General features: G+C 44.0%; 1 protein-coding gene across 6 annotated transcripts in view; it reads right to left on the bottom strand.

Moving 5' to 3' along the window:
* RAPGEF2 (Rap guanine nucleotide exchange factor 2) overlaps positions 1-12581 on the bottom strand; it is a 239202-nt gene that overhangs the window by 58142 nt on the left and 168479 nt on the right. Inside the window, exon 1 of one of the 6 annotated variants that reach the window (XM_066573578.1) lies at positions 11068-11344. The exons of the other annotated variants lie outside the window; for them this stretch is intronic. Within the exon in view, the coding sequence (XP_066429675.1) occupies positions 11068-11127 (60 nt within the window). The 5' untranslated portion in view covers positions 11128-11344. Of the gene's footprint in view, positions 1-11067; positions 11345-12581 lie in introns of those variants that run through there. 6 annotated transcript variants of the gene reach the window in all.

A 12581-nucleotide genomic window follows, 5' to 3' on the forward strand; every position in this document is an offset into this window, starting at 1 on the left:
GCAGATCTTCCTTCAGACTCAAAAAGGGGGGACCAAAAGGATTACTCCTCTCCCTAGTGTCGATGTACTCTAATCAGACATGTGGACAGAGGCTGTCATTGTGAGACAGCATCTTTAAAACTTTCCTAGGATACTATATCGCATCAAATTTTTTCCATTTATGCAACACTTTCTAGATGTCTTTTGGGTCCCTAACTCTATAAATATCCTCAGGCAGTCATAGATATGAATTTCTTTTATCACACACATTACCTTGAAGTTCATGTCTATTAGGCCTCTTTCACACAGGCTACAAAATCATTGCTACTAAGTGCATGTATGTGAAGTAGCCCATGGCTTCCAATGGGTTCTTTCAGGCTACAAAACATCTCATGTGAAAGAACCCATTGGAAACCATGGGCTTCACATACATGTGTTTTGTAGCGCGATCTTGTAGCGCGTGTGAAAGAGATCTAAACCAAATTGATGTAATGACTTGCACAATAGAATAGCTTAATATTCAGTTCTATGTTTGTTCATAGTACCTTCCAGCTTCCTAAAATTGGCTATACACGGGGCAACTATTAGTAAGAAGCCATAGACATGCAAAACAGGTTTCTTTCAAAAGTGAGAGCTGTTGGCAGATACTACTCCCAGCACTAAACTCCCCGGGGAGTAAAAGATCCCACCATTCAACATGCCTGATCCTTCTTTGTGAATTCAATGGCAGCCGAGCCTGTAGTACCAAACTGTGGAGCTGCAATGTTGACAGTGCTATCTGCAGACAGTGGCCCAACAATCTGCTGAACGGTGAGGATCTCGAGTGGCAGACCCCCACCGATCAACCAATTAGGACTTATCCTGAAGATGGGTCATCAATAATAAAAGCGAAAAAGCCTTTAAAGGGGTTGTCCCGCGGCAGCAAGTGGGTCTATACACTTCTGTATGGCCATATTAATGCACTTTGTAATGTACATTGTGCATTAATTATGAGCCATACAGAAGTTATAAAAAGTTTTTTACTTACCTGCTCCGTTGCTGGCGTCCTCGTTCCCATGGAGCCGACTAATTTTCACCCTCCGATGGCCAAATTAGCCGCGCTTGCGCAGTCCGGGTCTTCTGCTCTCTTCAATGGAGCCGCTCGTGCAGAATGCCGACTCCGTGTAGCTCCGCCCCATCACGTGCCGATTCCAGCCAATCAGGAGGCTGGAATCGGCAATGGACCGCACAGAAGAGCTGCGGTCCACGGAGGGAGCAGACCCCGGCGGCCATCTTCAGCAGGTAAGTATGAAGACGCCGGACCGCCGGAATTCAGGTAAGCGCTGAGCGGTTTGTTTTTTTAACCCCTGCATCGGGGTTGTCTCGCGCCGAACGGGGGGGGGGGGGGGGGGTTAAAAAAAAAACCCGTTTCGGCGCAGGACAACCCCTTTAAAGTACAAGTTGTTACTTACTGACATGAAGCCAGAGGGTGGTCTCACTTAATGACTGAACGCACGCTCATACAGTCAAGACCATCCTCTATGAGTGAGACCATCTTCTGGACTTGTAAGGGAGCAGAGATTCAATGCAGGACTTATTATATATTCAGTGATCTATTTGGATCTACTTCAGCTCACAGAATGGGATTCAAAAATTAGCTCTTAAAAGGGATTATCTAGAAAGAAAAAATTGCAAAACTGCTGCCTGTATTGTATCTACATAAAAAGCCATAGGCCTCACTCGATCCCCTGCTGTTGATGTCTGATCCCTGCTGCTTTCGACTTTTGGCTGTAGCAGCACTGACATCCCAACAAAGGAACAAGTCACGGCTGCAGCGAATCACCTGCAGACGTGAGCTGTTGAGGAGCTGCATCGGTCACATGTCCTAGCATCGATGACACCGGGGCCGCTGCAGCCAATAGGTAGGAGAGGGTCTACAGCATAGGGTCTGCAGTCTAGGCCACATGTTCAAATAGACCAGCTTCAAAGCTTTAGAGTAAAGGTACCTTTACACAGCAATGGTCGTCCCTTGTACATGCGGCCACCAACCGGGCACCGAGTGATAATTCACTCACTACTCATTTTCAGCTCACCTAAAATAGTCATTGGGTGATCAGTTGTCTGGTGTAAAGTCACAAGCACTCACATTAAATCAACTTGTGAACATGAACTATAACTCTGCACACAACTATTGAACAATCATTGCTCTGTGTAAAAGCAAACCTTTATCGTTTGTACGCTTAAACGACTTGCATGAGCGACTATTCAGACGACAGTCGCCCTGTGTAAGGCCCCCTCCTGTTCACAGGCTTTGCGAAGTTCTGCGGCAGATCGCCGCCCAGGAGCAGGAGCCCACAGACGAATCTCCGCGGTCAGTCTATCTGACAGGATGACCGCGGAGAATTGGGGCAACTGCCCATCGTCTAGACCAGTATTTCCCAACTCCGGTCCTCAAGGCACCCCAACAGGTCATGTTTTCAGGATTTCCTCAGTATTGCACAGGTGATGTAATTATTGTCGGTGCCTCAGACATTGCCAAGGGGGTTCTTACTATAGGATATCCTGAAAACATGACCTGTTTGGGGTGCCTTGAGGACTGGAGTTGGGAAACACTGGTCTAGACATTCCTCGTCTACTAGATGAGTTAGCATTTTGTGTTCCATCGGATTGCTACACCTTTCTAGATACAACGCTATCATGATGCCCGTTCTTATTGGGTTTGGTGTGGTATATACTCAATGCTGAACCATCGGACACCAGCTATCAATTAGACCACTAAATGGTTATCTATGAAGCAACATGGTAGTTGGCGCTGTTGGTAGTGCCAGTGCTCGATTCATCTTGCCCTGCACACATTTATAATGAACACTGGAGCAATAATCAGAGATTTCTTTGTTAAATCATGGGTTCGTATGTATTGGTGGATTTACAATTTACAAAAGTCGCAATGTTATCAAGAGATCTTCACATACCAAACAGTGCAAGTCTGTGCACAAGGTATTCTCGCCTATACATACAACTTCTGTACTAGTCAGCCTGTAGTCAAAGCAATGGTGTTTTGTGGCTAAACAGAGAAAAATCACATTATTACTTATGTGCCCAGCGAGAACCTAACAAGCTGAGGGATATTAAACCAAATGTCGATGACATTTCTAACCTGCAGTAATTAAAACCCTGCCTACATTACCCCTGACTGTGTTCTCCATGATCCCCCTGAGATCGCGCCACCAGTTATTCACTGAACACTGTGATATGTGCAGAATTTATAACTTTCATGGGGTCCCCCAAGAATCCTTTTCAAAGGAGACAAGCAATTTGCTTTGGAATCACTAGTGCTAGACAAACCGAGAAAAAGTCAATAATAAATCACACGTCAGGTTACGTCTGTATATCGACACAGAAGGATATAAGCTGCCTACTGTATATCTTCTCAATGCGGCCAGGCGCATAGAAATTGTAATTTATGACAGGTCTGTTGTATCATAACTCAATGGCTGGCATAATGTCCATAAATTCTAATGGAACCTGCAAATTCCCTGTCCCTCACTCCAATGCCCAGGAGGGTGCAAGTAAATATCAGAGTTATTTACAGCTTCAAAGCATTATTTCACTATTGGCTGCCTTACAGCATCCCGAGTATTAGAACATTTTATAGCATTGCCTTTGATTTGACAGTGAATTTAATACAGAAATATCAGCTCGTGAAGACATTAACACAGAGGTTCACTTACTTTTTCTCCCTGCACTGTGGATGATGTGCTTAATAGACAAACTGTACAATTGTGTGTGATTAGTTTAGCCAGATTGTGTTGGTCTATAAATTAGGACCTGGGTAAAAATCTGACCACATTTTATTAGTAATCAATGCAGAAATCTAGGTGACTCCAAAAGGGATTACTTACTTGGTCTTGCAAGTCTATATATAAGACACTGTTCACAGCTGCACTTGGAGATTCCATTTGGGAATTCTATCAAGCTTTCCAATATTTTAAAGGTAAAAGTTACACAATTTGCAGCAATACTCTTGCCATCCAAATACTACATTTATATACCCTATAAAAGTCAATGAAATCAGTCAGTGGTCATTTGGAGTCATCAGAAAAAGTATCACTCTCCGTTTAGCGTACTATGTACAAAGTAAATGAGATTTATTGCTACCCCACTTGTTATAAAAGGCACCAACATATACCTTAGGGCTTACTCACACAAGCGTATATTGGCCGCCGTTTTCACAGCCGGCTAATATACGCTACAATCTGATGCATTGGATTCCAATACATCAGATCACATGGCCGTATTCCCGTGGCATAAAAATCCCCGGCCGGCCAATAAAGCGCTGGGCGCTTTTAAGCCAGACAGGAAAGATGGCACTGGAACTTTCTTTTCCGGCCGGAATACGTTGGCCGTTGCCATAGAGAGCCTATGGGAGCCAATGACAGCGGCCAGAGAAGGGAGGTGGGAGGGAATTTAGTAGCGTGACTGCTAAACTCCCTCCCTCTTTTCTCTGCCCCTTGCTGGTTGTTTGCAATGGGAGGGGATGGGACAGGGCAGAGTTAGTTGCTAAGCTCTGCCCCACCACTCCCATTGCTGGCTACTAACAAGGGGAGGAAGCTTAGCACACTAGCTCCGGCCCCGCCTCCTCCCATTGCCCAGAGCCAGTGATGGGTAGGTAACAGGGAGACAGCTTAGCAGAGCTAAACTGTCTCCCCCCTGCCTGATGGCATTGCGGGCTCGGCGTATATGCACCGGGCCCATGCTGTCTGAACAGGTGCAGAAACGTTAGATTTGTACGCCCGTTCACGTGTTATGTCGCCGGCAGGCTAAAGTAAAAACGCATATGACTGTATGAAAGAGCCCTCACTTCGTAGGATATATGGTACATGATCAAGAAATTATTTAGTAGGTTTTTTAATTGACCGCCATTTCATTTTGTTACTTAATTCACAGCACAACTTTTTAGCACTTGCAGAAACTTTAAGATGTTGCTAAGCAACAAGCAGAAAGTTGCGGAAGTCACTGAAAGCAGCTACATCATTAGATACAGTAATTAGCTCCAAAATGAGAACAAACTTTACCAGACCCTGCTAATAATATGGATGCAAGTAGGGACACCTCCTGAAAGAACAGAGGATGTCCATGCAGGGGCATTACTGGACAAGGAAGACATAGGCGCCTTGTATTGGACCCTGATGCCACATGCAGAATAAGTGAAGATATTATAACCCCCTTCACAGTATTGGTTTGACGCATTTTATAAACAGCGGTTTGGTAATTCACACGGCTGCCCTGCGATGTGGGAATCCGGAGTTTAAATCCAACCAAAGCCGGTATCTCTTCGGACTTTATATGCGCTCCCAGAATTTACATGGGTTACTCTGAAAGGGTAATTATTTTTTATGAAGATGACCCTAATGTGTCTGCGATCGGGAGTAATGACAAGCCCAGTAACGCGCTGTGGAATAGGTTCACACATTATGAGAACATAAATTGGTAATAAGATGCATGTTACCACCTACAACCTATATTATGAACACTACCCAGAAAACACTAGAATTACCCAATATAGAGCAGCGTAATATAATTCATATCTTCTATAGGATTCTTAGAATGTACAATGATGGGATATGAAATGCAATCTATTTACATGGCAGACCTATGTGAGTAACTGGGGCAGCTAGCCTGTCTATAAAGACATTGACAAGGTCATTTAAAGAGTGAAGCGGACTAAAAGTACATCTTCTAATCTGTCTAAGAACCTTAAAGGGGTTTTCCAGGCAAACACTACTGATGATCTATCTGTCCTGGGATAGGTCATCAATAGCAAGCAGGATAAACAGCTAATAGATAAGTGGAGAGTTAAGCCCCTTTTACACGGGACCACTGTCCGCTGCTCAGTGAGCGGAGGTGGAGCGGGCCAGAGATAGTTCCAGGCTCAGCGCCTCCATGCACAGTAAACAGGCAGCCGCTCATGAGCGAGCAACTGCCTGTTTAAACTGAACAATGCAGCAGAAGACCAACGATGATTTTATGGTCCGTATGAAAGATCCAAATCAGAGATTTATTGCTGATCGGTCTTTTACTGCATGTGTTCACACTGCACAATCATCATGCAAAACCGCTTATAAATAAAAAAAATACCAACGCAGTAATTAAAATAAAGGACAGATTGCATGAAGAAAAACGTGAATAAAGTTTTCTGAACTTACAGGAGATTGGTCAGGTGCCTAAGGGCAGCATGATATAGTGGGGGAGAAGGGGAGGCTGGGTTTTGTCATATGGGAAAAAAACAGTTTAGATGCTGCCATGACTTGCATTGTGAGCCCGTGAGGCCTGCTTCTCCCACCCACACAATGCTGATTGACAGCTTTCTCGGTATACATACATCTAAAGTGTGTGTGTGGGCTGGGGAAATAGGACTCACAAGTGTTATAAGTCCTGGCAGTTGCTTTTTACTTGAAATCACAAAACTAACTCCTACAAATCTATACACCCAAGAGTTCTGCATCTATCCCCTTTACTCTATGCTCTTACAACATAGTACAGTGAGCTGACGCTATAAGGTAAAGCAGTTTAAGAGGTCATTCCTGCTATGCTTACAGATAGAGACTAATACCAACAAGTTTGGGCACAGGAACATGCAAATAATTGGCTAGACAGAATAAAGAGCAAATAAAGAGGATATGAAGTTGGGAAGTGGGTCTAGCTCAAAATGAACACTTCTTTTTAGAGCAAGATACCAAAAATGTTTTACGATAAGATTTGATACATTGCTCAAGATCAACTCTTTCCTGAAAAGTGAACAGCTAAAAAGGACCAGTCGTCCATCCTGACAGACCCGTTTTGGTAAACACACTAATTGTCAAAAAAATCAAGCACCTAGGAGAAGTTGGCAGATTCTAATGGAACTTTCTGTGATAGTAACGTTGATATAAGTGATTACATATCAGAGCAAAAGGATAATCTATTGCAGAAAACTGAACACTTGAAGGGAGGCTCTAGAACCCTGTTGGGCCACCTCTAGCTTGGATACAAGATGTGATACGGGTGGGCATGGAGGCTCTAGTACCCTGTTGGGCCACCTCTAGCTTGGATACAAGATGTGATACGGGTGGGCATGGAGGCTCTAGAACCCTGTTGGGCCACCTCTAGCTTGGATGCAAGATGTGATACGAGGGGGCATGGAGGATCTAGTACCCTGTTGTACCGCCTCTAGCTTGGATACAAGATGTGATACCAGGGGGGCATGGAGGCTCTAGTACCCGTTGTACCACCTCTAGGTTGGATACAAGATGTGATACGGGTGGGCATAGAAGTTATAGTACCCTGTTGTACCACCTCTAGCTTGGATACAAGATGTGATACAGATGGGCATGTAGGCTCTAGTACCCTGTTGTAACGCCTCCAGCTTGGATGTAAGATGTGATACGGGTGGGCATGGAGGCTCTAGCACCCTGCTGTACCGCCGCCTCTAGCTTGGATACAAGATGTGATACGGCTAGGCATGGAGGCATACAGGTTTTGCATGGTATTCTGCAGCATATCTGTCCACATTCGCTGTAAGTAAGCCTTTATAGCACACGTGTCAAACACAAGGCCCGCAGGCTGAATCCGCCCGCCACCTCATTTTATGTGACACGCCAGCCGTGCAGCATTCCACTCACCCAGTATGCAGGTCCCGTTGAGCGGAGAGACAGTTCAAATCTGCCAGCTGACCTCTTCTTTCCCCTCACCACGAGGGGAGAGGTCAGCAGTCATGGATTGCACCACTGCAGGACCAGACCTGCAGACTGGGTTTGTGGGACTACCTGTAGGCAAGCCAGAGACCAGTACAAGGGTTACTACTACTACTAGGGCTACTATATAAGGTATATTGACTACCGAGGCCACTACGGGGGTCACTATTAGAGCTCATTCACACGGCCGTAAACGCACTGGAGTCAGGCAAGCATGCAGCGTAATTTCCCCTCAAGTTTTTCAGGGCACGTGAGTGCATTTGTGTAGGCGAATGCATTGAGAAGTTGCACGCGCAAAAAAAGAACGCAGGCTGGCCCATTGAATTAAGGCATAAATAGGCAGGTTTCCTGTATACTCACTGCGTATTTGTGCCAGCCCATTCATTTAAATGGCCTATAGCGATGGATAATGCCTAACACAATAGGCCATGCTGCATTATTTTTTCACACAATCGCACATTGTGTGAAAAAATACATTCAGGTGAACAAACTTGTGGAGATCATGGGGTTCTACCCACTGAGTATTCTGCACACAACAATTGCGCTTGTAATAAGCTGCGCAAATACACTTAAGTGAGGAAGCTTACATTATACACAGTCTTACAATTGCAATTGGTCTGTGAAGGCAACCATAAGGCTGATGTGGCACGAACCAGAGCAGGGGTGTCAAACATGTAGGGTGTCGTAATTCGCATGCCAGATGGTCCCATACATGTTCTATTGGTGATAAATCTGGTGACCGGGTGGCCACAGAAGTGTGACAATGTTGTGGCTCCTGTGACCCCCTTGCTGTGTGCGGCCGAGCACCATCCTGCTGGTAGATGCCTCTTGGAATCCGCCATGAGAGGAACACACGTGGCTGCAGGATGTCCTGAACATATCACTGAGCTGTCATAGTCCCTCGTACCACTAGTAGGGGTGACCGACTGTCACATGTGATAGCCCCCCAGACCGTCACACCAATCAGTACTGTCAGCATGTGTAGTGGCACACGCCTTCTTTCATAGGGAGGAATGGTAACACCCAGTTGTCAGTTTAAAGGGCTTCCCCAGGACTAGGAAAAATGTCAGCTGTTTTTCAAAACCAGCGCTACATCTGTGTCATCGGCTATGTCTGGTACTGCAGCTGAAGTAAATGGAGCGAACGTCACCACAAGACACAACCCATGGACCAATATGGCATGGTTTCTGTGAGGAAAAACAACAAAACAGCAGACTTTTTTCAGTCCTGGCCAAACATTTTAATCACGAATTTCTAGGAAAAACAGACACAAAACATGCTACAAAATGGGTACTTCATAGGGAATACAAGTATTAATGGTTACTTCTACAGCACATACATATTCTGCAGCACTGTACACAAATAGTTGGCCTTGGTCGAAATTGAACCAGGGCTACAATCCAAGATCCTTAACTACTGAGCCACCATGCTGGCCTATTTACTACACAGACATATCAGGGGTGCTGTCTGCTCCCTAGTAGATGGTTAATTTATCAATTTACTGGCAATACCCAAAGTTCACAAGAGAGCCGCTTTTCTGGTAGCACAGTGGCATTTTAAAATACAATACTTTGTACTATGGAAGCCTTAAAATGAAAATCCCACCAGGTAAATATGGGCAGATGCCAGGGCCACTAGACCTGGTAGCACACAACTATCTAGGTAAGCATGCTCTTCACTTGCCTTGATTAAGATGGGGTAGACAGGGGGTCTGTCAATGTAGAACAATGCCCTTCCCCAACATGTCATGTTCTCAGGATTTCTTCAGTATTGCACAGGTAATGTAATTCTTGTCAGTGCCTCAGATATTACCACTATAGTATATCCTCAAATCATGACCTGTTGGAGGGGTTGTGAGGACTGGAGTTTGGGAAACACCGGTCTACATCCATGGAGCCAGCTCCGATTGTCCTCATCTGTTGAGTAGACTTCTCGTCAAACAGTTCTTGGAAAGCTAGAGGACAACTAAAATGGCCACCATTCCAATTCTTGCAGCTTTTTTTTAAAGCAGCAGAGCTACATTGCTACAGGATTAATACACCCTTACTATCATGTATCTGGGAAAGTTGGGTTACCTATACAGGAGTTCTAATGTCAACCATGTTGATTGTTAACTGGATTTCCTAGACACACATGTAAGAAACGTCTATAGACAAGCAACATCTATGCTGAAGCAGGGCCACAATCACATGGTATACTATGCCAATACATCTCTTCTCCAAGGGGATCGGTTTCCATACATAACTGCCAATCCTACACCAAAATCACTATGTAATTATCCAGCCCTGAACGCGGTTCCTGTCCAAGCATCCTGCAACATTTTCAGCCTATCAGTTTGGACCTAATTCGGGGAGTTTTGATGTTCTGCCTGTGTATGCGTTTCGACAAACATAGGGATTACTGTGTGACAAAAGTGGAGCTGACTCATGGGATCAATTATAATTCAGAAGAACAACCTAATTAACCCTTGTGCTACCAGAGCCATAACGCATGGCATCTCAAATCTCACCATTACTGGCAATTCATTTACTACTACCCTGGAAGCAATATATGATGTATATATAACCTACAGAGGAAATTCAACATTTAAAATGAAGCAAAATGAAGTATATATTATTCAGGAACATTGGAAATGGCTGCATGCTTTATATACCCAGCAAAAGGCATATAACCCCTATCGAATTGGTACCACAAAATCATCACCCTTAGAGGTAGTTGCTATTAAAACTTCTGAATATTACAATTCTCCAACTTTGCAATGAACACATTAAAAACCTCTATAATAAATAAAGAAAAAGGATGTTAATTATGATCATAAAACACATAAGTAAATAGAAAAGAAAGGGGAGAGACATTTATAAGAGATGTCCGATACATGTATCAACTAAACTCGCTACTAAATAAAACACACATACAAGTAAATGAAACAAATCGGAAACAATAAACATTTCAATATCAACTAAAAAAAAAAAAGTTACATGAAAAGCAATAAAAAGCATTCCGTATTGCATGCATGTATGTGTTTTTCATACTACATCTACACATTTATACGCTTTCCCCACAAAAATATTCTAAAACGAAGACCTTTGAGCTCTTCTGTTGCTAAGGAGACGCCATAAGAGACACTTGAAAATAAATGAAATAAGTAAAGGCTCACAATCAACACGTACCATCTGCTGTCACTTGACACTAACTAGTGGAAATCTGAATTTCACAGTACGGAGGCATCGAATTAAAAATAGACGTAAAAAAATATATATATTTACCGCTTACCATGACAACTTTTCTGTCTTTCTACCAAAATCAAAAATTCACATTTCTAAAAATGCACATGCAACAAAAAAAAAAAAACAAAAAAAAAAACCCTCATACTCACATAGTGCTTCTCCTGCTGGCCCATAATTCCATGGCTAGATGAGAACGCAAGAGGTTTCATAATGAGGGAACACAAGCTTGGATGAATTTAAACATGGTGTGTAAATTTCTGAAGGGCTGCAAGAATCCTGTCCATGGGCATGCAGGAAAACGCGAAAGCAGGGAAGAACAACCACCGCAACACCATCCGAGGCAAAGGGATAACGGATGAGCTGGAAAGCGCTGGGATATTTTTCAGCTCCGAATGCAGCAAAGCAGTCCTCACAACAGCATCTGTCTCCATGTTTCACAATGCTGGGAGCCCCAGCATCTCTGAATGCAAAGTGACTAATGAAATCTTATCCATCCAGCATTCTTTCAGACAAGCAAGACCATAGCCGAAACTAAAGAATAGGAGGAAAATAAGAGGAGGAGGAGGGGGGAGGATTGGAAGTGGTGGGGGTGAGGGGTGAAGAGAAGAGAGAAAAAAAAAAAAAAAAAAGGAGGAAAGGGAAAAAAAAATGGCTGACCGCCCACAGAGTCCTTTCCAAAAGGCTTAATATTGGATTGGATTAGTCCGAATAGGAGACAGCCCTAAGTGAGCAGCCAAGCGTTGCAAAGACAGTATTCCAGCTTCATTTGCAGGTTTCTAGACAGTGGCTGCCATGCAGAGACATTACATAGCGTGGTAGCAGCGAATGCATGTATGTGTGTGTCTATGGGAGGGGGGCCAGGGCAGAGTGTGCTGCTGAAGAACCTCCTCCCTGGATGCTAACGATGCGGTCTGATCGCTGACCAGTGGGCTTTGTGCTATGCTCAACTAACCAAGTTTGCACAATTAATCATAGCGGTGTGACATTGATAGACGTTTCGTATAATGACCGCCGTCCCTCTCAAATCCAACAAGCGTATCTCTAAACCCCGAAAAGAATCTCTCGCCGTTACAGCAATGCACAAATACACATATACTATCCCCCTCCTCTCTAATATCCAGAATGTAATACGCCAATATAATTACATTATTGTGCTTACTTTGGAGGACCATGGCTGCAGGCAGTTGGCATAGCAACGCACAAGGAAAGCCATTTCCTGGGTAGCGAGAAGGCTTCCTTTTCTAAATAAGAAATAAAATTCCTCTTAGGAAGGGATCGGCATTGCTGCTTCCTGCCGAAAAAAACAAGTGACTGCAGTGTGTTCTGCTAACCTGCACAGAACGTGCGGGGCTAGTGATGTAACAGTAAGCAGAATTCTCCCCTTAGTGTCTTCTCTCCTCATATTCTGAAATATTCAACTCACATGAAAGGCGCATTCCTCCAGAATCGCCCCCTCACGCGCTTAACTCTTTCAGTTGTTCAAGGTAGCAAAAATGGACAAGTCAGATAATCGGTGGCAGCCTCCGATCTGTGTTACAGCAGCTTTTAGAGGGAGGGATTCCTGGGAACACAAGGCTTCTAATCAGTCCAATGAAGTCAAGGTAATGAGTAGGACCAAGTGAGAAATCATCCAAAAAGGTGCTCTCACTCAATAATCTCCCCC

This window comes from Eleutherodactylus coqui, chromosome 7, assembly GCF_035609145.1.
Source record: "Eleutherodactylus coqui strain aEleCoq1 chromosome 7, aEleCoq1.hap1, whole genome shotgun sequence".
Lineage (NCBI taxonomy): Eukaryota > Metazoa > Chordata > Amphibia > Anura > Eleutherodactylidae > Eleutherodactylus > Eleutherodactylus coqui.